The 26,633-nt window shown below is 36.1% G+C and overlaps 1 protein-coding gene across 1 annotated transcript; it reads right to left on the reverse strand.

Annotated features, from left to right (window-relative positions):
* Positions 1-1,604: 1,604 nt before the first annotated feature.
* On the reverse strand, positions 1,605-26,530 carry BRD9 (bromodomain containing 9). The gene is given in 20 exon segments (XM_066323386.1): positions 1,605-2,611; positions 3,359-3,526; positions 5,268-5,370; positions 6,941-7,012; positions 7,460-7,498; positions 9,084-9,195; positions 10,066-10,159; positions 10,162-10,197; positions 10,948-11,041; positions 11,710-11,711; positions 12,314-12,389; positions 14,625-14,757; positions 15,583-15,672; positions 17,763-17,938; positions 18,678-18,788; positions 20,684-20,828; positions 21,750-21,810; positions 23,496-23,628; positions 25,220-25,440; positions 26,381-26,530. Coding segments are annotated over 20 exon segments (2,040 nt in total). The 5' UTR covers positions 26,454-26,530; the 3' UTR covers positions 1,605-2,510.
* Positions 26,531-26,633: the final 103 nt, after the last annotated feature.

Below are 26,633 nucleotides of genomic sequence, written 5' to 3' on the forward strand. Positions count from 1 at the left end.
TTTTCTCAGATTAAGCAAACAATAACGTATGTTAAATAAACTCATGGGACTAACTCAAGTTTTTCAAATTCTTAGTATTTAAATAAGACCATAAGATTAGAGGCCTTTACTGGTCAGTTCAAAGCTTTTCTGTGTATAGGAACTCACCACCTGCAGAGACAATGGCTTAGGGAATTTTTACCCTTCAAGTAAGTAAGGAAAGCACTGGCAAATTTCTTCTTAAGGCTTTTTATTTTTTTCAAATAAACCAAATTAATTTGGAAAATGCAAGTGTACCACTGGTACAAGCGTAGGCACATAAACCAACAAGGAAGAGGAGCAAGAGATTCTCTTTTTGCTCAAGAATCAGTAAAAATGCACTGTGACAAACAAGTGACTGAAGGATGTTACTTCAAGCACTTACTTTAAATTTTAGCATTTTTTTACCAGAGGCTGCAAACTCAAGAGCACAATCTTTCTATAAATTTAGGAGAATGAGATTTCTCAAAGAAACATGAAAGCTTTTCTTGTGGAATTTAGTGAGCCAATTGTGTCTCAGTACATTCAGCAAACAGGTTACAAGTCAATGTCTGCCACTTACGAGAAGGCACCACAAGAAGAACACTTGCTTCTGAGAAGTTTTGCCCTAGAAGAATTTTTTCCCTGGGGAATGCAGGCAGTAGGTCTAGTGAAGGGATTGTCCATTGCTGTGCATAACTAACGCTGCTTAAGGACCAGATAGGCTGAATAAATAAGCAAACCTCCCTCTGGCACAAAGTGCTCTCTGGTACAGTAATGATGCAATCAACATCCAGCCTTTTATACAACCAGCTCACAGCTACAGAATTTCACTGAGTTTGAATGCATTCTGACTGAAATCCAAGGTGAAGGTACCAAATAAGATACTGCACATTATTTTAGTTTTCAGTAGTAAACACTGAAGTTCAAACAAAAACCAAAACAAACCAGCACATTCCTCTAGGGAGGTATTTTAAACATTGTCTTGTGGAATTTTATTCAAGAGCTACGGCAGGCAATTCAACAGCAACTGTTACAATAACATTTCCTCACCAACTGTAATTATAATTTAGAGTCTATTACAGGAACCAATTTATATTTACTGTATGAGAAATCAGACTTACTCACATTAGTTTTAAAGACACTTTTCAACCGAAATTGTTTTGGGAAGCTGCAGATTGACACAAGGCTGTGGGTCCATGCAAATCCTCGCATCAGATCATCCATGTCACTTCCAAGAACAACCAGTCATGATGAATCAGAATGCAGGAGCAGCAAAGGAGCCCAAGCACACGGCCACACACATTCCTAACAACTCCCAGCCAAAAAAACCTCACTGTATGCTTCCTTCTCCACTCCTGCTTAGAATGAAACAGTCTTCATATGTAGACTTTTATCAAGACTTAACTATCAGTTATCTGACTGACTTCCTTGAACGTTCCTAAAAGCTGACAGGTTTTTTTTTGTTACAGCTACATGTGTCACGATTAAATTAATCTTCTGAAGCAGCACATGAATTCAACCCAAAATTCTATAGTATTTCAGAGTTAGTATAAGGAAGCAAACTTTTCCATGGCAAGAAGAACAGATTTGCTATACATCAAAACTGCTTTTCTACTTTTATTAATATTTACAAAAGAATGTAAATTCATAACAATTGTGTGCTTGCACACAGCAATAGTACAAAATCCCTCAGTTCCAGTATTGATGTATTAGAAAAGTTTTATTTTGGAATTATTGAAAAGCACACCTTATCCAGTATTTTTTCCATCCTATGAGATATATACATCATATTAAAAAATACAAGTATTATCTTTTCATTGTGTTTCAAGATACATGGGATCACAATAACATTCACCTTTTTCAAATCCAGAGAAGAAGTTTTGTAAATGAGCATTTTACTAGAACCACCAAGTACTGTTACTCTCAAATTAAGTACTCTCTAGAGTAATTAAAAGAAGATTTAAAAATATGGGGAAACATTTAAAAATTATTTCTACAGATTATTAGCCTTAGGAGATGGAAAACACAATTATGATTCCAATTCATGTAGTTTCTTGTTCCTCGGAGATGTTCAGGTCTTAACCTGAACAGTAGATTAAAACCAGAACAATTATCTACAGAGCTAGTTGATAACTGTACTGCAAACATTAATGACTGCTGCCATGATTCTGGGAAAATTATCACTTTTCAGTGTCTATAAAATATAAATTTTTCTAACACATTATTTGCTGGTTTTCAGTCAAGATTCACACACCGGTAGATAACACTCTCCCTTAACAAACAAAATGAAAGCAGTTTGCTTTCAAAAGTACATTGCTAATGACATTATGCACAAATTAGTTTGGGGTTGGGATTTTTTATATGTGTGCTTGTTTAATTCCTGTATACATGATAATGTTATACAGCAATCCTCATAGAAAAGAGGACAAAAATGCAATTTCTGTCATGGACAAAAACTTTATAAAAACATAATACAGTTGAAATACAAAATAAATATAGTAAATGTCAGATTAGTTACTAGTAGCATTTGATGTTTCTGGAGACTGAAGAAATTCATAGGGATCGTGAACCATGTCTTGCTGTTCTCCAACACTCAGATGAGAGGGGCTTCCTGTTGAACAGGGGGAAAAAGCAAAACTTCAATTAAAAGTACAGAAAAAATTAAGAGATATTTATACATACAATCAGCATGGTTATTTCACATGTTCCTTTTAGACTTTTAAAGTAAGACAGACATCTAAATGATATTATAACAGGAGATTATGAAAAGATATCACAAGATTCTTAGTAACTTAGGTAATTTTTGGAAAAGTAATCATTACGCTATTACTCTGAGTTGAACAATTATACAAAATGCAACTATCATCTATGCAACATCTTCTACCTTCTCAGAAATGGCACCAAAATTGTTAAAGAGTACGTATACTATCATCCCTGAATACATCCCTGTATACTATCATCACTGAATTTTACAGTTGACAATGAATTGCTGTTGTAGAATCCCACTTGTTACTTGTTGCACACTCACTCATAATATACTCCTTAGTTTAACTAAGGGCATCAAATGCAAGTGCTTATAGGGATTTGCCAGTGAGTTATTAATTTACTTCGCAATTACTTCAATCACATTTAATCAAAAAATAGGATATTACAATTAGTAGTCTTAGTTCTGGGGGTCAAAAGTATATCTTGTTACTTATCTCTGCCAGGCATATTTAAAATTTAAAACATGATCAGGCAGCACACTGTTTTATCAGAGTAGTTTCCTACTAAGATTTACGTAAATTACAACGTAAATTTAAACCAATTTCAGATAGAGCACAAGTACTGCAACTTCTCTGACACAGCTAATTTTTACCAAGATGATGTTGGTCTCTTTCAGAGGTATTGGAGAGAGAACTCAAATTGGATGATGGCCGGGATCCCACCCTGTCAGCCTGAGCTTCATGAAGGTCCTGAAGCAGTTTAGCTGTTTCATCCAGATGTAGATGGCTATCATCATGATCAAGCTCCTTCTTCACTTTGCCTAAGAGCCACCAACCAAAACCCACATAATTAGCACATGTACATCGACCTATGAATTACCAAGTCACTATAAAAAAGTTCAAAACTTAACACAAGCATTGATTGTCTATACACAAATTACACCTATCTTGCATTTCCCCTCACACTTCTAAAAAGGAACAGCTGAAGACCTGTGCAGTACTGAAAGATGAAGGAAAGAGCCACATGGAAATGGCTGAAACGGAATTGACTCCCAGTATTTGAACAGCTGTAAGAGCTTAATTTGTCCCCCTTAGCTGTTAAATGCCAGACATGGACAGACTGGCCTGGGCTGGAAGGACCTTAAAGGCCAATCTCATTCTAACCCTCCTGCTCTGGGCAGGAACACCTTTCACCAAACCAGGCTGCTCAAAGCACCATTCAACCTGACCTTGAGCACTTCCAGGGATGGGGAGCCCACAATTTCTCTGGACAACCTGGGCCTCACCACCCTCCCAGTAAGTAACCCACTTAGTTTGTGGCAAAAGAGAGTCAGCAAGAAGATCACTTAAATATCTAACTCAAAATACAGTTAAAACAGAACATGAAATCTATGGAGGCAGAGATATCCCCATCACAGAAGGTTCTAAGAACAGCATCTTCTCCAGCTGCACTGATTTTATAGTAAGTCAAATCAAATTGTGAAACTGGAAAGAACTGGACATATGTACCAATACATGCTACTCTTTCATATGAAGACCTAAAAAAAATTCCCTCAACTGTAAACAGGAAGATAACCTCCTTCCCTTCTCTTTCTTAAACGGTAATTTTTCAAGAATTATGATAAAAAGTAATGCCATAAACTCTCCCTGAAAGCCAACTAATCTAGCAGTATGATTATTTACAGAAAGGCTGAAGAAGAAAATATAAGCAGTTTTCAGTGGTGCATAAAATTTATAGTTAGACTGGTATGTCTAAACATTATCTATAAAATGGACACATTAATTTTTCACTGAACTGCAAAATTAGAGTGAGACAGTATAATCAGAGCTTACAATTGCTTTTCAAACTGCACCAATGTGAGAAATTTGTAGAAATATTTTTTCCCTTTAAACCTTTGATTAGTTTGGTTGTGCTTTATAATAGATAGCTTGGCCTCTTTCACATTCAGAATTAAAAGTACCTTAAAACATAAGAGGCTGTTTTCTTGGATTACCTTTTTTGAAGACATTTGACCAGCTCAGCTGCCTGCAGAAATGGCAAGAGTACTTTTTCTGGTATTTAAAGGATAATTATCAAAGGCATGTATTTGAAACAGCATCCGAATTCTTTTACACAACAGAAGATAAAGTCTATCCAGCACCAGAAGTTTCTCCCGACTTTTATTTTGAGATATTCCAAGTGGCAATATGATCGAGATACACACACTTATCTAACTCCCAACTTACTTTAAAAGACATCACATGAAGGAACATAATTTCTGAGTGATTCTTAAAATTTATGTTACCATGAAGACAAGAAATACAAGCAAAGCTATCAAAATAATGAGGTATACATACTTCGTTTTCTTCAGTTGTACTGGAAAAGTTAACTTGGATAACACATGCATGTCTCAAAGGAAAAACATCAAGGTTTCATTTATCAGCTCTAGACTTTTACCTCTGTCAAATGTATACTTATTACTACGTTTCAAACACTTCTCTTAGTCTTAGCACATGCAGCTGTCATTCTGCCTAAATGGTACAACTAACCATAACTGATGTCTTGTATATTTAGTTACTTACCTAATGAACTGAGCATAGAAATATCAAGAGATACATCTGAATACGGCTTCATGGAGAGAAAGTCCAAGTCAGAACTGTTACTGTCTCCAGCAGATTCTCCAACCTATTAAAATACAAGAAACAGAAAGATTAGCAAGTGTGACAACCTGTCATGTTAACTTTACAATGTTTAAGGCACAAATCCATTCTCTCAGAAGTGTGATCTCAACACCTGAGACTGGAGCATCCATAACCATCTTGGCCAACCTGAAATTCAGAGACAGCTCAAAAAGGTTCCAGTCAGATGACAGACATGAATGGCCAGTGATGTGCCCAGTAGTCCAAGTCTTTTATCTCATGATCTGAGACAGCTGAAACTCAATTACACACTCAACTCACCCATGTCTGATGGTAGAACCCTAGCAACTAGAAGTATTACCAGTGTCCCTCATCTTTTCTATATCTGAACACTGGATTTATTGTGGGCCTCCTTCTTCACAGTTATCAGCTGGAACTGGCCTCTCTATATTTTTCCTATACATGTGGATACAGAAATACAGCCTGCACTCTACTACTCCCTTTCTTTCCACACCCAGTGGAAAGTGTGCTATAATGTAATGGCACAAAGGAAAAAAAATCAGTCACTAAGCTTCAAAACCTGCTCTAAGGAAGCCCAATTCAGCAGGAGAAATGAGACACTCAGGTAAGCGCACCACCAGATATTATCTTCTAGAAATATGAAAATGAAACCTAGCACTTATATGAAATAACTTAGTCACCTTCCACAGAAATCCACACCTTTCCACAAAACATAAGGAATATCTATAAAACTATGAATTTTTAAGTTCTACAATGAGATCCATATAATTTTTATGTGAATTGCCATGGAATGCAGTGCATATCTTCTGTTGTCACAAATAATTTGCAAGATAAAACCAGTCCCACTTAAAGAAAGATTTGATTAGTAGTTGTAAAAGCATAAAATATGCATTATTTACCCATACTTTCTAATAGACATTTTCAGTGGATGCGGTAAAACTAGTTAATATTCATGGAGTTTTTCCAACTTACAGCAGGCTGAACCTCAAATATCAATCTGCAAGTCAAGTATCTTTTTCAGATTCCTATGTGATCTTTCTGCCTTTGAGACTTAGTTATGCATGCTAAAATAAACTGAAGAACAATAAAGCCACAAACAAAAACAGACTGAATATCAGAGAATTCATATCAGCGATTGATGGAGAGACAGGAAGACTGATTCATGATCAGAATTCGATTTTACTCAGGTTTTCCAAGTCTTATATACCATTTCAGTGAGGTTAATAATTTCTAATACAATAATTAGGTTAGAACATCATACAAGCAACTCATGCATTATACATCTTTATCATAGGGGATTGATTGAATCTTTTCCCTTAAACAGGTTTTAATCCATTTTCTCATAGGCTCAAAGTTCTGTTTGTCCTTGCCATGGCATCCTAGTCACCAGACTAGTTATGCTAATTAAGTCTGTCTTACTCTCAGACTTCTGTATTCCCACAAATTCATTTTCAGTAACCGCAACCTTATTCTAGATAATGTAATTTTAATATTCCACCTCAGATTGTGCAATGAAACAAAATAATGTCTCAATACTACTATTTTTGGGGTTTTTTCCTCTGTTGTTTCCCTCCCCTAACCCCAAACCATTTTACCATAATCTGTTTGGAAGAATCCAGGCAGGTGTTACGCAACTTGTGTTCTTCTTTTATAAGAACTGGCAGAACCTAAAGAACAAAGAAATACTTTATATCTTAGCATTTTATAGCTTATAAATATAAGAATGTTCCCTGAGAATGTTTGTGTAATTTACTGGTTTTCCACAATGAGGTGCTGGGCCATCACAGGAAACTGCCAGAGTCTGTGAAGTTTGATTATAACCTTCACAAAAATATGAAGACTAGCTCTTCTCTAGGGCAACCACATACAACAATGCCAACAATTTGTAAATAACCTGGACAGCCTGTCTAGAAATAACCTAAAGCCTCTCCTTTCTCATATACTCCACTTATCAAGCTTTTCTGTATTACCATATAGAACAGAGGCACATTAAATGAACTAAAGACTTTGAATGCTGCAAGCTCAGAGAACATAACTTTCTTTACTTTAAATGCCAAAACATTTTTCCCAGTTAAAAATCAAAAAAAAATAGACTGAGTATTAGCATTACTTACTTTAACTTCATCCAGTGGTTTTACCGATATGTTTCGCCTCTGGAAAGAAAGAATATCAATAACTTATATTCAACACGTAAGAAAGATGTTTTTCTTGTACCATCTCAAGTATAGTCAAACCACACACAAAAAGGAGGCTAGAGACAGCTAACTTTTCGCATCTCTGTAATGCAATTAGAATGCAACAGTTGTTGTTCTTAAATATTTTAGTATTACGCATTTTAACTAATTTTTGAGTCCCTTTATCTGCTCACAAACTTTATATTCAAATGCTGTATCTTCATCATTACTTCAGTAAATTCTGATCACAGATCATTAACATTGTACTTTCAGAGATACTAATTCTTACTCAAATGCAGCAGTACAAAATGCTCAAGCATAAAACACCACGTATACAATCACTGAAACATGCTTAATTGTGTAAAGTCAGCATATACCCATATAGAACAGCATTTTCAAGTGTAAATAGCCATTGACCTTTTGAGAGGTCTTCAGAAATTCTCACCTGGAACAATATTCATAGAAAAATGTGGTAAAAGGTGAAGGCATACTTTATTTTAAAGCCAAGTTGACTATGTTGCATAGAAACATTTCTATATGTAGAAGAGTATTTAAAATATTGGGGTTTAACTTTTGAACTAACCCTTTACATTTCTTCCTGTTATATGTACCATCTTTTTTCCTGTATGGAAAAACACACCAGAAAATTCTAAAAGGATTGTTGGTGTTTTTCATTCTACTGTTTCCTTATTTCCAAACACCACCCACCCTATTTCACTTCTAAGTCTGCAAAGATGTAGAATAATCTCATTTCCACCACATCAGGAAGCCTAAGTACTTTCCATTTTCCTACCCTGCCTACCTTTCTTTATTCTTCAATGTTTCAGAGTGTCAGCATTTTAAATGGCATTCAATTATTTCAAACTAAGAGTGGTTTGCAAAGTGAGATAACATGAAATTTATCTTCAGAAATGTTTCACTTTTTTTAGTTTATTTTGTCTTGGGAATGCAAACATTCTCACTAGAATCATACACATTTCTGAGAAAGCTCTCTTCTCCCATCTTAGTATAAATCTTATCAGGAAAGTGCTTTTGCACATAAGTTAAAAGCTTTCCCTGTAGACACATTACATGAATGTAAAAGTTAGCACTGGGGGGTAACAGACACCTAGTACAGTGATAATTCATCTGTTTTTTAATTTTATTTCCATGTTCCAAATAATTAATGAGAAAAGCAAAATAGCTTTTCAATTAAGAAAAACACCAAAATCTTAACAAAAGCATTGCAATATAACTTAGAAATCTTTATGTCCATCATGACATTGGGTGACAAGGCTGCCCAAACTCCATTCAGTTGGTTGGTCCCTGCTATGCTGTGTTTCCTGCCTTCTCCTTTCTGCAATCACATAGTGAATCACATTGGAGAACTGAACTAGCCAGAGAAAAGGATTCCTTCTTTGTTGATTAATTCAGTCTCTAATTTGGTTTATGGTTGCTTGAACAGCTAAAATTGCACTGCTTAAACTAACGGTGGAAAACAAAGCATCTCACACAGTATTAAAAAGCCAATAGGTTCATTCTTATTCTGATGAATTTGTGACACTTCTGTGCACCCAGGACACACCTGCTTTAGCTGATAAATAGTTTTGGAATGGTCGCCACTAGTGATCTGGTCCAGAAGATCATCAACTATTTTCTTGCTATAACTTCCAGCATCCTTCACAAACTCTTGTAAGCTAGCAGGAATAGAGAGAAGCATTACAGAAAACACTTTCTTAAAAACTACTTCAACTTAAAATATGTTTTCCCAAATACACTGCATTACACCTACATTTTCTTTTTTCTAGAACTCTTTTATGCTTCTTCAGAAAAGCAATTAAAGGTATTAGGACATAGAGCTTTTATTTTAATAGAATGTAGATCTGCAACTTGTTTTTCACAAGTACCAGCAAATTTTTACTTGAACTATCACTGATGGTAGGTTAGTGGGTTAAAAGACAAAACACAAGAGATAAAAAGCTCAAAATTATTTCTTTCCCTCCAAGATCAACAATTTAATGATAAGTGGCATTTTTCTTTTCAAGTAGGTTTAACTCTTTTGAAATTCCTTGAAAAACATCACTCTTTTAAAGCCACTGAAATACATTACTTGCCTTTTAAAATTATTTATTGCAGAGTTTCAAAAACTAACAAAAAAAAGTGTTTAAAAGCAAAACACTGAATCTGTGGCAACCTATAATATACTGTGGTTGAAGACCCTAATAACAAGATCCATAACAACCTTGCAGTAAAATAGAACAGTTTAAAAGGACAAATGGACCCCCCAAACTTTCCCCACTGCCAAAAATCCAAAAGCAAAAAAACCAAAAAACAAACAAAAACCAAAAAAAAAAAAAAAAACCGAACAAAAAAAACCAAACACAAAACCAACCAACCAACCAAACACCCAAGAAGGATGAAAGCTAACCTCAAATTTTATCGTGATTTATTTTAAAAATAAATTTTAAAAAAATCAGGATTTGGAGGCTCTTAGTTGAGATCTAGTTTAAATGGCTTTGCAAAAAACTGCTATGAGGAGTTAGCCTTCCTAATAAGGAAGCCCTTACCTTAAGGCACATTGGATCCCAGTTTCATCACCATATGCTGAGTATAGGAGTTCCATCTCATCTGGTTTCAAATCATGAAATATAGAGTTGTTTGCAAGGAAGGTGCTGTATTGGCACTGGTAAGAAAGGTTACTACACAGGTAAAAGACACAACAAATGGTTAGCACAAGTGTCACTGATCACTTGGGGGGAAAAAAAAGACTGCTTTCTGAAACAGATGCAGAAAGTGCCATGTACTTTTTGTCTCCAACTAAAAGCAAGAGCAGCATCTCAAGGACACTTCTAGACTCTAGAATCAGCACAACTATTTTAACCGTATAAACAACATACTACTGAAAAATCGAGAATTATGTATCCAGCCCACACCGAGAAGAAAAAAGTTCATGGCCACATTCCCTTTATATTTCTACATTTTGTGTGCATCTACTTTACTGTTGGTTGCCATCCATTTCTGGACAGCAGATTAGAAACTATAACTGTCAATAATATGAAGAAACAAAAATCCAGTCTGCAAAAATATTTGTCATATGCTGCAAAAATGCAAATGACTGGAAGCTGTCTTTCAACCATAAGTGCAATTACTGTGGAAAACTATTTCCCCCCAGAGGAAATGGACTACCATTATTGGAAATCTTCTAGTGTGGCTGTAACACTAAGGTAAAATATTAATCCATCAACTGCTAATTAAATTACATTTAATAAGCAAAAAGTTAAATCTAATAAAAAACAGCATTCTGCTGTTAATGGAATTATTATATATTATAAAATTAACCAAGTAAACTTTCATTATAGAGACAGGTATTAAAACTGAAATTATTTTATATCAAATAATTGCTGAATACCTAATAAATACAAAGTTAAAACACAGTCTTTGATATCTACCTTTATTTCTTCGTTCATCTTTGAAGCCCAGTGAAGTAAAGCCAGGTAATAATTTGCTTGACAGTGAACTCAGATCCACTGGGTGAGTTTCTTCCTCCTAATAATGTGATTTAAAAAAAGGCTTAGAAAAGCACTTCATGTTCACAATTTACAACAATAATTAGAATTTTCTGTTTTAGAGTTGTAATTAACGAAAGCTAAATGTGTTTTAAACTATACATTAAGGGTAGGTACTGTAATTCAGGTTCTCCATTTAAATTCAAACACAAGCTATAAATATGCTTCCACATCATATCCACAAGATTCTACGACTTAGGTTATTTCACTTTCAAAGTATACAGCAGCATCTGTAATTATTTAGTAGCTGATTCAAAAACTATGAGATCCAGATATTACTGAAGTGATAAAAGGAGTCTTGCAGCCTCTTAGTTGACTAAGTGGTTGTTTGTTTATCGAAATCCATTTTCAGTACTTTCAGAGGCATTAAATCACTTTTTTTTTTCAGAAATAGGTATAGGCATGATAGCAGCCAAGATGCTCAATTTCATTCCAGAAAAATTTACTACCAAATGAAAAAGATATTTAGCAGGCTAGCATCTCTCAATGTGATTAGTCAAAAGCATGTCATTTATTCATCAGTGAAATAAGAAGAAAGCTGTGAAAAAAATTCTATCTCAAAAGGTGGAGAGAAGGAAGTCTACATCAACACAACACTCAGCACCAAAAACCTATAGTATTTCATTAATTACAAATTTTCAATACTTCTGCATCTTGAGCTTGAAATTAAAGCAAAGGAAAAGCATAAAACAGGTATAAAATAACTCAATGGCAACAGAAAAAAAATAACAAGAGTAAAGATCAAGGAACTAAAAAAAAACTGAGCAAAACCTCAAACTTAAAACTGAAATTTAGCTAATGATTTAAGTTAGGTAATAAAGAGGTAAAAGATTATTCTCAATTAGCATCTGTGTATTGCATGCTTATAGGATTGCAGCATTTTCATTCACTTTTTGTCATTAGGTATTAACAGTATAGTGAACTTGAAGTAAAATCTCATCTTCCAAGGTCTTTATAAAGTTGTAGCAATGTGTAAGTGCATATAAGGAGTATTATTTTATCTCCTCACTGCTAGCATCAGTAAAACAAAGCATCTGAAGAGAGAAAATATGAAAGGCAAATAGAAAACACCTTGGGGTGTTTGGGGAAATGGTTTTAGGGAACAATGAATGAAAATAATATTTTTAAAAAAAATTAACAATTTTAAAACTCTCTATACTACCTAGGATCTGTATCTACAGTTAAGACTTTAAAATCTGTTAGAACATTCAAGACTAAAAATGTTTGCTTGAAAGAGTATGGGTTTTACCTTCGGCTTCTGGATCAGATGAATTTATACACTAAACAATAAAGTTCCCATCTCCATTTTTTTTCAGATAACCAATCTGTGAACAGAATCAGAAAGATACAGGAGGAATCAATCATTCAAAACTGTTCACACTCAAAAAAGATGTTGCCCATTTACAGAGAAAACTATAAAAAGCATTTTTAGCTGTATTGGGATACTGCACTTTGGTATTCTCTTTTCATATAGAAAACCTTGGTCACAACTATTTAACACCACTTACACAAGTATTTCAGAACAGAAGACTTAGGAGCTAAAGTCATACATCATATATACAATGCCTTATCATCTTTCTAAATCAGATCTGAAGTTTTCACCCAAGACAAACCTAATTCCATTATTAGCAGAGCCAGCCTGACTGCAAAGTCTAGAAGACACACTCTCTTTAGAAGCAGATCTATAACTCCTATCCACAAAAGTCACTGCTTATTTTAAATGTAGATTGAACTGCTTGCCTTTCATGTCTCACCCACAACTTCCTCTAATTAGAAATACATTTATGAACATACTACCGAGTTCTTCAAGAAGTGCTGTGACAGACCTACTGAAGCAGACAAGCACAATGTTAAAAAGTGAAAGACAACATGTTGTCTTTCAACAGAGCACACCAGGGTCTGAGAAGTCAGAGCCAGATTTGATGTGACAAGCACAGCTAATGTCAGAAACCAACTACACATGAATTGAGAAAAAATACTGTAACCTCTAAATTTTAAGCAAAAATGAAAACCATTCTCTCCCTACAAAAAATATTTGTAAATACTTCCAAGGAACATCAGCAATAAATCTCTCCTATTTGTTTTTTATTCCCTTCCACCTGAAGAAGTTTAAAACTCTCTCCGTACAGGAGGCCAAAGCTAATATTGGCATACAATAAAAACAGAGGTGAGAGATGCTAGAAATACAATGAACAAGAACAATATCTTCAAATTATGCCAAACGTTAGCAATGGCTGATTCCAAGAACATGCCAGTGTTACCTAGATTCAGTGGGACATGCAGTGGGGCTGTCAAGCTGATTTAACAGCCTATAGCAATTTAAGAGCTGCACACCTTGAGAAACTTCCCTGAACAGTGCAAAACTGACTGCATCAGCAGGAACGACTGGCATTGCTTTGAAGAGATTTAAAAAGGCAACTCTTACTTTGGAGGTTTCTAAATAGCCTTCAGTCCTAACAAGTCTTCTAATTATCCAAAGAAAGAAATACACTGAAGCTAAGCCTTCATGGACTGTTCTTTGCAGTTTTACTTTATAATCCAGTTGAGCCTAAACTGACTGCATAATCAGGCCACTGCCCAAGAAATGGACATTTAAGTTTGAAGACACAACACCACTTATGCTTCAAAGTAAAGTTTCTTCTGCAATAGTTTTTGAAGAGGTGGAAAATGCAGGATGTGGATACTCCTGATTCTTTTCTCAACTGCAGTAGCCACTGTAGTGACAGATGGGAAATGGGAGCAAAAGGTGGAATAAGTCTCCAGAAAATTCAAGGGCAAGAGAGTTAATGTATCTCAGCACAGATCTTTAGTGAATGCGCCAGGCATTAACTCCAATCCCAGCACAAGGAAATGAAGCAATTCACCACCATCATCAGAGAGCTAAAAAACCCACAGGTAAAAAAAAACCTGATCCTTCAGAGAAAAACTGCACAACAGCACCACCAAGCTTCTTTTCTAACCCTTGGAGGAGCACAAAACCCAAATACACAGAACATAATCAGATTCAGGACTGTCAAACTTGCTACCTAAACCTAGTCAATAAAAGATCCTTGTATTGGTACTCATGCTACAGCTGACAGCTACTTGTAAATACAAAACTACAAGAGTTATAGAACTTTCCTCATTAAAAACACTAATTTAACACTAAAAATATGTTCATTCTGGGGAGGAGGAATCCTAATAGTCCTATAGCCCTTCAACCTATGCTATAGTTGCTTTTTCTGAGGTTGCAAAAGTAAAGAGAAGTGTGATGTTATTTTTATCACTTTCAATGCTAAGGGCTGCAATACAAGATTGAACAACAGTTCACTGTTTCCTGCAAGTGAATTTCCAAAGACCTTCAACACACAATAGAACCCAAGATCCACTTAGGACCCCCTACAGTGGCTTTCAGTGGAAACTTAATGATAGACAACAGTGGTATCAGTATTCCACATAGAACACACATCCCAGATGTTCCAGCCTCAGAAAGCCTAACAGTAAAGCCTATTTCCTAACATGAAACAAGGCATTCAGTAGTCAAGCCAAACTGGAACTGCAAACTGCCATGTGAAGTAGACCTTGCTATTGGGTAGATATCGATTGATCCTATCCCGAGCTTCATCTGCTGCATGTTCCACTAGGGCCAGGACATGTTCTTCAGCAGTGCTGTCTGTCAGGCTGCACGCATTCCCCTCAGGTTCAAAAATGCAGCTAAAAGAGAGAAGAATAGGAGCTGTAGAAATTAAAAGCTAAAACAAAAAAAAGCCTGAATTCTGGCTTTGCTTAATAGAACAATCAGTCCCACTCTTCTCCCAGTGTCAGTCTACTTCAGCATTTAAGTGGAATTATAATCATATTATAAAAAGTTTTGCAGCAGAAGCTGAGAACTACCAAACTACTTAACTTCAAAAATTTAATTGTTTCTGTACTTTGATGAGAATGAAGTATAAAACAAATACAAAACAGTGTTTTGGAGTAAAACTGGCACTAACACAAGGTGAATGCTGTACCGCATCCTTAGTCTCCCACATGCATGAATACGCTTTTTTCCAAAATTCCAAACAGGAAGATTCAGAAAGAAATTATGTCATGAGGGATAGAAACTGTTGCACATCAGAGAAAAAAACCCAACAGGCAGCATTTATGATAATTATGTCATATTGCTGCTTGCAGAAGCAGGACACAACTCCCACTCTAACAGGGAGTCCTTTAATTCCTATGTTTTCTAGTACTGGCAATTAGCATTCCTAATCTGTATCAATCACATAACTGCTTGTAATTGAAATTACAGAACTGAACATTTATCTTTCAGTAGATCCCTTTTCATTAAAGCTCCAAACCAGTAAAATCGTAGCAAATAAGCATACCAAAGGATGAAACAGGACAGCTATCACATAAAATCAGGAAAATCATAAAGAGAAGTGTGAAGATATCATAGAATATGGCAGTCTTCACTATATTTTATATATAAAATAAATGTTGTACATCAAAGTATTTCAGGGCATTATATGGACATTAGACACTAGGGCCAAACACCTTAGGTACTGGGTAGAGCATCTCCTCACACCAAATCCATTTCTCTCTCCTGGGTTATCTTCTTCCATTTGCTTAGCTAAGAATTTCTCTCTGTATAGAGATTCAGATCCAATACACAAGTAAGTTTTGCTACTAAAGACATAAAAAGATCACAAGATCATACTATTACAAGACAAATGTGTTACAATATTTTGTTTCACTGAAACTTTAAGAAAGGGTGTACACAGCAGGAAACACTCCTCAACAACTCGCACTTTCTATCACACCCTACAGAATACTTAAAGGACAAGAATTTTTTGAGAATATTCAGAAGATTGCAACATCCTAAACAAATTTTTTGAAAACTAATTAAACACTAGGATGTTCAAGTGATCAAGTCACTTTTTCCTCCTTATAGAGGTCGAAGCTGCTTCAACACTTTGCAAACATTGATTTAAACTCCTCTGTTTGTAACCATGAAATATGAAGACAAAAATATCTGCTACTAGGTTTGGCTTTCCCCTCTGAGGGTCTTATTGTTCATCAGAAAATACAGTATAAATCCTACCTACAGATGCAAAAATACAAGTATTTAAAAGTTCACATTAATGACAAAAAACCCAAATTAACTCTAGCCACTGAAGTTACATAAATACTGGGAAGAACAGAAAAGTAGATTTATGCAACAACTGATTGCTGAGAAATTGCTACCAGGATAAAAATTAAAGGTCATAATTTTTAACTATCTGAACTGTATGTTAAGGTAGATACTAAAGACAGAGCAGCACCATGTGGTTTGGCAGAGCAATTTCTTGCTCTGTGACAAAGAACAAAGTTACTCCTGTGGCAGAGTTTATGCAAGAATTAATGCTGGACAGTAAACAAACCAAATTATTGTGTCTTCCAAAAAGATACTAACAATCAAAAACCAAAGCACCTCCCCCTCAACACTTGTTTACAAAAATGTGCTTTCACATCAGAAATCACGTGATTTCTATCCACAATCCATTAAACAAAGGACAAATTACACTTTCTTAATTCTCTATGATACAGCAACAGATTAGTTTCTGTATGTTATCATTAGAAAAGCTTCCACCACAGATAATTACTGTTTAAAATTATTTTTGAAGATACATGTTGCAGTCCTCTATTTCCAAAAAACACCCCAAATTAGAATATTACTTCTTTCATCAGCATTCAGGATTACAAAACTGCTGAAAGGATAAAACTTTGAAGTGGCTGATGAGAACTCTAAAGTTCACTTCTAAAAAACATGAAAGAAATATATTTAATTTTTATACTTGAGGATGTACAAAGAAATCTGCAAAACACATCTAAATGATATTATTTACAACATAACTAGTGATGCTCTGTTGCAGTACTTTTTCCATAAAATTTCAGCTGATATAATGCTCTACAATTTAAGTTCACAGCCTTTCTTTGGATGCCTATGCAAGAACACTGAAAAAGTAAGTCGCTTGTATGTCATGGTTTCTACTAAAATCTCATAAAATAAACTGACTAAATTCAGATTTAAAAAAACTTTTACTAACATTAGATTGTAGTTATAAAAACACGAATCTGTGACATGGGGGTACCCATCAGCTGGAGGATTACTATTGCACTAGCAGTGTATTTTACCAAGGTGCTCAATAAGATTTTCACTGGGGAGATGTTATCATCTGCTCCAGAAATAATGTCCTGTACCTTCATAACCTGCCAGACAAGGTTAAAGTCAAATAAAATCACTCACTGATCTGAGGCCACTTTGCCCTCCTGGAAAGAAGCTCTTACATTTTGATGAGACTACTTTAGGAAAGGAAAAAAAATGGGACAAAATGCAAAAGGTATTTGTAGCCATATCCAAATAAAACAGCATTTTAAACCATCATGAGAAGAAAATACTCGTTATTTAATACAGATGAAAATAGAATAAAGAATGAAAATATCTCTATAAATATTAATTTTAAGTGTTTGAAAGACTGTGCAGTCATTTTCAATTGTTTGCTTCAAGTTAGGAATCACTGTTAAACAAGTGATTTAAACAACTTCTATAAATAAACAAATAAGATACAATAAAATTGCCCATTCATCCTATGGACCTCAAGAAAAACTGTTGAGATTTTTCTGTAAGTTCTTGCTGCTGTGTAATACTACAAAATCTGTAACAAGCCAGTAAGCAGGCTGATTAAAACTTTTACCTAATAACTTCTTTATTTTGCTTTTTGGATTTCTTGGTAGTCTCTGCTTGTACAGGAACAACTTCAGGAACAGGTTCTTCAACTGCTGTGTCTTCGTCGCCCAAAAGAGCAGCCTGCTGAGAAAAATCCATGTCCTGCATAAACGACATGCTGCGCTTCAAAGCTAACAGCCGTTCCTAGAATCAGAAAGGACAGAGCGGCAGGGACTTAACCTTTCCCTCATAGCCAAGGTGCTATGATAATGGGATGGGATGGGATGGGAATGGCCATGGCCTTATTTTGTTCTTAATCTCTCGTTCCCAATGGCGATGCAACATGATTTGGTCATGGTAGCATGGCATCAGAATTTCTGCAGCCCAACTATCAAGAGAGAACAAACAAACAAACAAACTGCATATGCAAAACCAACTATTTTACACAAAACTTACCATCACTGTGACACATGCACACACAGAGCAGCTCATACAAAAACCTTCATCTGGACAAGCCAACAACTGCATTAGAGTAAAAAGCATTTGTGACGCCTCTAAAAACTCCCCTACACCCAACACCTTGAAAAAAGTAGTGCTTTCTTGTTTATGCAGAAATAAAACTTAAATGAGATCTTGTTTTCAAAGTTCCTGCCAGAAGTAGGATTTTACAGTAGAGTTCAGTATATGTGGATATTAGCTGCTTCCACTGAAAGAAGTTCTTATAGACTTTAGTGGTGCAGATAAGCTTGAGAAACAAGTAAAAATTACTAGATTATAACAAGAATGCCATCAAGCCCTGAAAGTTAGCAGCACTAACTGGCACTGCTATAAATCATCACAGATGGATGAAACAATCTTTACCATTGCTCTTTAAGTTCTTTTTAAGTATGGTAACATAAAAATCCCCAAAGTTTCTGCTTTTTGTTTTTAGTAAGTCTCTTACTTTGCTCATCATCTTAAAGCCTGTGTGCAGTATCTTCTTGGCTAGCTTGTAGTAAACAGTATCTGGTCTGTTGTAAGTCATTGCATTATCACACATCAGTTTAAAATCTGCCTGTAAAATACAAAACAAAAGAACTGTAAACATTTCAAGTCCTTTGTTAAATGACTGGAAGATACAGCTCCATCTTGGCAGCTTTTTGAAAAACACAGTAATATTCTAGCAGCAGGCTCATGAATGCAAGCCAAAAGCAGAATTGCAAAGTTTGAGCCTCTTCTACCACTTCAGGATGCTCAGTTTCCTTTAGAACTGGCTTTGGTTATAAAAAACACACTCTCTCCTGAATGCCAACCATAACATCTTCTCCTTAACCAAATGGACCAAACATTCGACCAAGCCACCCAGGTAATTTTTACAGCATTTAAGCCCTCTGCCTCCAATTACCAAGACCACCACAAAGACAGAAATTGAGAAGGTAATATGGAGGAGCAAACTATGGGCCAAGAAGCAGACAAAGTGTAAGTAAGCTACACTTCTAGTGATGGCCTTTCAAGTACTGTAGAAAAAGCCAGTCTTTTGTTTGTCCAACTTTGAAGTAGAGCCTTTTTTTTTCTGAAGCAAAACAAATGAGTTTTCTGCAGCAATTGCCCCTCCTCTAAATGCAAGAGACAGTTCTTGCCAACTCTACTCTTAAACAAATTATTTACGGTCTTATGACTAGCCTCAGCTAGTTATATCAGATGAGTAATATTTTGAGCCGACCTTGTTTCAGAGGTCAAAAACCTGCAAACTTCATTTCTGTATTAAGCTTATGGCTTTGTAGTTCTTTGTAATCAGGTTACCCTCATGTATGTAGAAAGGGAGCCTAATTCCTTTTTCACTCTAACTTGGGCAGACTTTTAGCAAAGTTTTATCACTCCTCCAACCATCAGCCAAAGCTAAGTCCTTGAGAAAAAAGAATGTCAGCCTAAAAATTGCTGCAATTTTATTTTTTTTAGGTTTCTATCCCACCAGTTTCAATACTGCAACCTTGCCTGTAACTTAACAGTCACAGAGCTCCCACCCAAACTTTCCTTCTAAGCTGCTGAGTAAGACAAAGACAATCCAGCAAGACAGAATTTAGAGACCTGAAGGCATTGTTGATGGCAATGCTATCGTGAACCATTTTTCACTATTTCCTATAAATCTCTATAGCATATTTAATGAAACAGAATAATAATCTTTGTTAAAGCATCCATAAGAAATGTAAACCATTCTTTGCTCACCTTGCTGGACCTTTCAAAAAAAGAGATTAACCCTGAGAAACAAGCCAATGCTCTCTTGCCAAGGCTACCGTCAGATCAACATCAGTCTAGGAAAAAGCAATTCCAAAGGCGACTAATAATTCATGACCTTCATGAAGCAGTTAAGGAAAACTCCTCTCCTTCAGGAGCTAGTGATACCATGAAAACATTTCTTACTACACTGTATGTAAAACCATGAGGCATCTAATAAATTATTACAGTAATAGCAATACATTTAATAACCAAGTTAATTTGCAAATAAACTTGCCCAGTAAATTTCTGCCAGAAGACAATTTCAAATTAATTTCTGTGAAAAACAAGATACCTAAAGAAAAAAACATGTAGTTGTTATTAATTCATATACAAGATGCTTCAGTATATCCATAGGTTTTTTGAAGACAGGTCCAAATTACATTTAAACCAATCTAACAAGGTCTAGATCAAAAAAAGAAAAAGGACAAAAAAAAGAGCTCAACGGCTTAAGTCTGGGATAGTCTTACTCCTGTTGAAGTTTAGAAGCATAAGTTCCACAGAAATTTAGAAGATGTTCTTGGTTTCCATAGTAATTTATAGAAGACTGTAGTAGTATCTGACAGATTATTTGTAACACACTGAATATACAAAAGTGCTCAGTTCTGAAAAAAAGAGCATTAATTAATGTAAGAAGGGATTCTACAGTTCAAAAGACTCTTCAGTTGTGAAATATCTAAATCTTTATTAATTCACCTTGAATTCAGTGACTGATTTGTATTCATTTGCTGCAATTTTTTCTTTCATCGTACCAAAATCCATAGGGTGTTTTATTATCATGGAATATCCAGGAGCAATGGCATCCGTGACTGGAAAAGCAAAAAATCCATGGGGATCTTTCCTAAAAATAAAAACAATACATTTAGATTTACAGCAGCCAGCAAAATGATTCTTGCTGTTGTATCACATTAATGACACAATAATGACACTTAAAAAACAAAAAAACACTAAAAACATTCTTATAAAACAGATCCATGTTTGAAAAAAAATCCTGATAAAGGAGGGCATTTTGATTTCACATTTATAGACTGACCTTTTTTCAAAAAGAAATTTTCAATAAAAATGTCTTTTAATTCATCTCAATGATCAAATAATCAATTCAAGCTAGTTCTTGTACTTCTTAATTAATTCTTGTGTTTTCTATGTCTCTACACTCCAACTTGTTCTTTGGCTTCATTGAGGAAAAAAGGTCAGTTCCTCCTGTTCATAAGATCCTCCAAAAAGAAATACAATGTTTAATTTTTAAAAATTAGTTCCAAATTCAGCTTATTTCTAAAAAATAAAAAGGATTTTTTTTTAAAACATGAGGCACAGGTTTAAGAAAACAATAAAATAAAAAGCCTCTCCAAAATCTTAAGATTATCAAGTAACTAAGTCCAAATTTGCTTTGTGTCTGACACTGGACACTAAATAAAATTTAACTAAACAGTTCTATTCTAAAATATTGTAGTGTTACAACAGGCTTTAACATCCTCAACTAAGTCAATAATATTTAATACATTTAAATAGGCACTGTATCCTCTGCTCGAAACATTTATTCCCCTACCCAATGCTAGAATTGCAAAGTTGGTGATCATTTTCCTCAACTTATCTTTAAAAACTACCAGGTCTGACATGGTTGCAACGGTTAACAAATATATTACAGTCAGTCCCTAGGCACTACTTTCAAACAGAAAACCAGGATAAGAAGTTGCCAAGTCACAAATATTTATATGTATCAGACATGGCCAACACAGCTGTTAGACACAATAACATTTACTACCTTTGAAGCTGGCGAAGGAAGTGCTCCAGTAATTGCTGGATCGGTGTGCTCTCATTTTCAGCTGCATTTTGAGACATAAACACATATAAGTGCAATGAAACAGCATATGCACATATTTGTTTATTTAAAAATATAAATATCAGACAGAAAATCTTACTACAAGTACTGATCTGAAGCTGAATGTGACATGGATTTCAAAGCAGAATCACATCAGATTTCTAAGCATATAGTACCTATTTCTTCTTTTATTTTCTAAGCCTTTTTTTAATCACATTAAAACCTAGTGCCCATTAAGTCAGATGTAGTGCTAACTTTAGTAGCTCCAAGAACATCTATTAATAAGATTAAAATAATTACATTATATATTTTTGCAGAAAAAGTGGAACTTGACTGCTCAAATACTGCAGTTGGGAAATCCACCTTCTTACAACATGTTTGCCATGCAATTTTAATGGTTTCTGCACCATAAACCCCATGCAATTCTCTAAACCTTTCAATCACAGAGTGACAAACAGATGCAGACTTGCTGGCAAGAGAGGAAACAATTACAATTTCACTTCCTGTAAAGATCACACAAGAAACACTAGGTGTTAATTACCTGTTACTTCAGACAGACTTACTTTAGTGAAGGATGAAACATTAAAGAAGCATCAAGAATTGAATATCCAATTCTCCATCACAATAGAGGAAAGACATTTCCTTTCTTAACCAGAATAGGTCACGTAATTTATATGTTTTCCAATACCATTTTACAACCAGATGAAAAGATAATATTAATGGGAATAGTTTTTATATTGTCAGTTCTTAAGGCTCCTGACTACCTAGAACCATAAAACTCTGACCTGAAAATTTCAATTACCTTGACAGCTGATGGCCACCATTCCTCAATTTAATGTGTGGTCACAATTATAAAATTCCTTGGGATTGCTTGACCAGCCAAAGGGCAGTATTCCAAAGACAAGACCCGCAATATTCCTAAAGATGCAATTTTTTGCTACTAGGTTCCGTTTTCAGGCTTATGTGTAACTGAGATTTTGATGTAACTGAAAATTCTCTAATGTAAAGGTTTCCACTGACTAATGCTGAGTTTTAATTACCAAGCAATGGCTACAGGTAGAAAAAGCATGGCAAAATCTGAAAAGATTAAACATGCAGAAGTTGCCACACACAACTGACAAATATTTTGGCAGGTGATAAGACTTAAAGAAGATCTGTAAATGGAAACCAGATGTGGTGTGTGGTGTCCACAGCCTTTAGAGACATGCTTATCGCAACTTCCTTTTCATGACAACAGAGATACTAAAATTCCAGATAGGTTAGAAAGCAAAAAAAGACCATAACAACACCTAAGAAGTCTCCACAAGAGTTTTTTCCCTTGAACTAAATGAAACTTAATTTCCGACATTCTGATCACTGTTGTGTAAATGCTAAGGAGGAGAAATTAGAGGAGCACTACATGCAATAATACTTTTATAATGAGATTTATTCTGCCTAGGAACAGAAGCCAGAGATAGATATCCTTGGCAACGTCAGTCACCTGAAAACAAACCTACTACACCTGCTTGGAAGTACCAAGAGGAATACTGACTTTTCAGATGGCAGAAAGTTCTGAATGTTGGAGAAATTAAAGTTCCTACAGTTCAGTAAATCTTCATGAAAATTTTACATTTCAGTACCTTTGACAAAAGCTTTGTTTTGTGTGCTTTTAAAAAGAACCAAAATAATTTAATTATTCACACTGCTCACCCGGCTGAGTTCTGCATGCTCTGACAGGACGATCTGGAGGAGGTTCAACCTCCACCTTTTTTCCAGGATCAAAGTCATCAGTTTCTCCTTCAGTGTCACACTGTTCCTTCTCCCTTTTCCTCTTTTTCTCTTCCTAGGACAGCAGAGAGAAGACTTATTTTAGAGGGACATATTTGGAATGTGCAATCTCACAGATCAAAAGATAAGAAACAGTGATGTTTGTAATTTGGAATACTCATTCAATATCCAAGTCATAATACGGTTTAGACAATACTGCATACATTTTCACTATTACTTTTTTAATTTTCTTCTCCAATTAAAACTGAACTGTTAATCTTTTGCTACCTTGTATTTAATGCAGTATTGTTCTATCATTCCTGCACGTTTATTGTAAAAATTCTGGAGCTATTTATACGAAAAACTGCACAAGAATAAGCTATACCAGAGAGCAAAAAAAGTTAATCTACTATTGAGTAAAGATCAACCTGTGGTTCTTCTCTCATCAATATATTTTTGTTGTTTGTCACATTAAACAGAAATTAGTAAAATATGTGACTACTCAGCCAACAAAAGAATCAAAAGAAACAGAGGTGGTAGTTAATGAGCTCTTCCTGAGTTTTAAAGCAAAGGAACACCTAAATCACTCACGAAATCCCACAATTATTATTTACATTTGCACAGAAAAGCACAGTTTCATTAACCTTCCCTAGACTGTGGTCTTGTTAACTTAGCTATCCATTCGCTTAATTTGAATGCATTAATAATGAAGTTCTGGGGGAAAAAAAAAATCCAAACAACCCCCCTCCCACAACTCAGTAAAGGCAATAGACACTGCAAAATCTTGTATGAAGGACAGCTGGTTTTGCTACATTTCAAGTCCCAACCTGGTACATCTATATTAAGAAAATCATGCCCTTTCTGTGCCCTATTCAAGAGCTTCTGAACAATCCTATGAGATCTGTCACTTCCAGTTGATTTTTTTGCTAGGCTTGTATTATGTGGAATTGACAGATGTAAGCCCCAAACACACACGAAGTAGTAGCGCTGAAAAATCCATCACACAAGAACAGTAAAACTACCTGACAAGAAAGAAATAAAAAAGCAGAAAGGTCAGAGAACGATTACTACACAAAAGAAATACTACTGAAATTAAATTGTACATGTAAATGTGCTGTCAGTGGCTTACTGCTGATTTTAATCAAACTCCCCAGTGTTCAACACACACAACTAAGGTGACCACAGTACTTGCTACTAACAAAGCCACAAGGCTTAGCACACAGGTTATTCCAAGAGCCAACCAAGTAATGTACCACAGTATTCAACAGTATCAATTTCAATGTCCAGCAACTTGGCAGACCTCAGAAAGACAAATGCAGCCTAGATTTATTTGAATAGCTGAAAACACACTGCCTAAAACAGCAGCAAAATGTGTTTGTGATCTGGCTAAAATACAGAAGCATGCATTCAAGGCAAATAAATAAGGAAAATAAAAAGTTATAAGAAGGAAGCTTTTACCTTGTTCACAGAATCAGGACAAAAGGTATCTCCTTTAAATGGCAGAAATACACCAATTCACACACAAGGGTTCTCTACATTTCTGAATTGCTATCTCCAGACAATAAGCTTCTTTCAACAGCGATTTAAACAAAGTTCTGCATCAGATTTCAGACCTGATAAGCAAGCATGAAGGCTGGTGTGTCTGAATTCTTAAAATCACAGCTTACCTTTCTCTTTCTTCTTTCCTCATCATCTAGATGCTTTTCTTTTTCTTTCTCCGACTTCTTCTTCTTTTTTTTCTTCTTTTCTTTATGTCGTTCTCGCTCATGATCTGATCTATCATCATAGTAACTAGAATCATGCCCTGACCCAGAAAGTTCAGTGACTTCACTGCCTCCAACCTTAAGAACCAGCTTTAAGGGTTTTTCCAAAGGCTTGTCAACATAATCTAAAAAAAAAAAAAAAAAAAAAAAAATTAATAAATGCACAGGGAGCTAACAGCACACAGCAGTTACAGAATCAGTCTCAATTAGGTCAGAAAACACCACTGAGATTGAATCCAATCTATGACCAAACACTACCACGTCAACTAGACCGTGGCACCAAGTGCCACATTCAATCTTTTCCTAAGCATCTCTACGGAGAGCAACTCCACCACCTCGCTGGGCAGCTCATTCTGATACATAATTATCCTTTTTGTAAAGAAATCCTTTCCCAGTGTCCAACCCGAAGTTCCCCTAGTGCAGCTTGAGGCCATGTCCTCTTGTCCTGTCACTAGTTTCCTGAGACGAGAGACCTATCCCCACCTGGCCACACCCTCCTTTCAGGCAGCTGCAGTGATAAGGTCTCCCCTAAGCCTCCTTTTCTCCAGGCTGAACACCCCCAGCTCTAAAGCTTCTCCTAAGAACTACTGTTTATAAGAATTCGCTGCAAATCAAAAATATACACAGTACATATCGAAAGAAAAACAACAGCTAAGACTAGCAAAGCCAAGCTAACAAACAACACGTCTTACGCTGTGATGTTCCACAAACCCGCAAGACATAATACGCTGTGATGTTCCACAAACCAGCAAGACATAAGAAGCCGGCTCTTCGGCCTCCCCTGCAAACGTCGCAAGGTCCTTGCAGAGCAAGGTGAAATCCAGCATCACTTCAGCATCGCAGCAACCGGGTCCTCTTAGGAGCAGCCGCGGGAGCTCGGAGACGCCCGGCTCACACCCCACAGCGCGCCCCGCGTTCCTCGGGCCGGCTCGCCGTCAGCAGCTCTGGCCCCCGGAGCAGGGTCTCTGCCCAGGCCCCTCAGGGACGCCGGGCCCCGCCGACAGCCTCGCCGGGGGAAAGGGTGGGCGCGTCTCGGGTACGAAGAGGACCCCCCCCGGCCCTTACCACTATAGGCGGTGGCAGAGGTCGAGCGCCATTCTGTCTTCTCGGCTTTGTGCTTCTTGTGCTTCTTCCCCATGGCGGAGCCGCAGCCGGCTCCGCCGGAAGCGCCGGGGCGGACCCTCCCTCCCGCCCGGCGCGGAGGAAGATCCGGGTGAGGGGCCGGCCCTGCCTCGCCCAGCGCGCTCTTTACAAACAGCGGCTGCCGCAGTGGGTGCCCGGTGCCTTAGGCTCGCCTGCGCTCGCCGTTCCCGTGGCT

This window comes from Sylvia atricapilla, chromosome 1 (genome assembly GCF_009819655.1).
Source record: "Sylvia atricapilla isolate bSylAtr1 chromosome 1, bSylAtr1.pri, whole genome shotgun sequence".
Lineage (NCBI taxonomy): Eukaryota > Metazoa > Chordata > Aves > Passeriformes > Sylviidae > Sylvia > Sylvia atricapilla.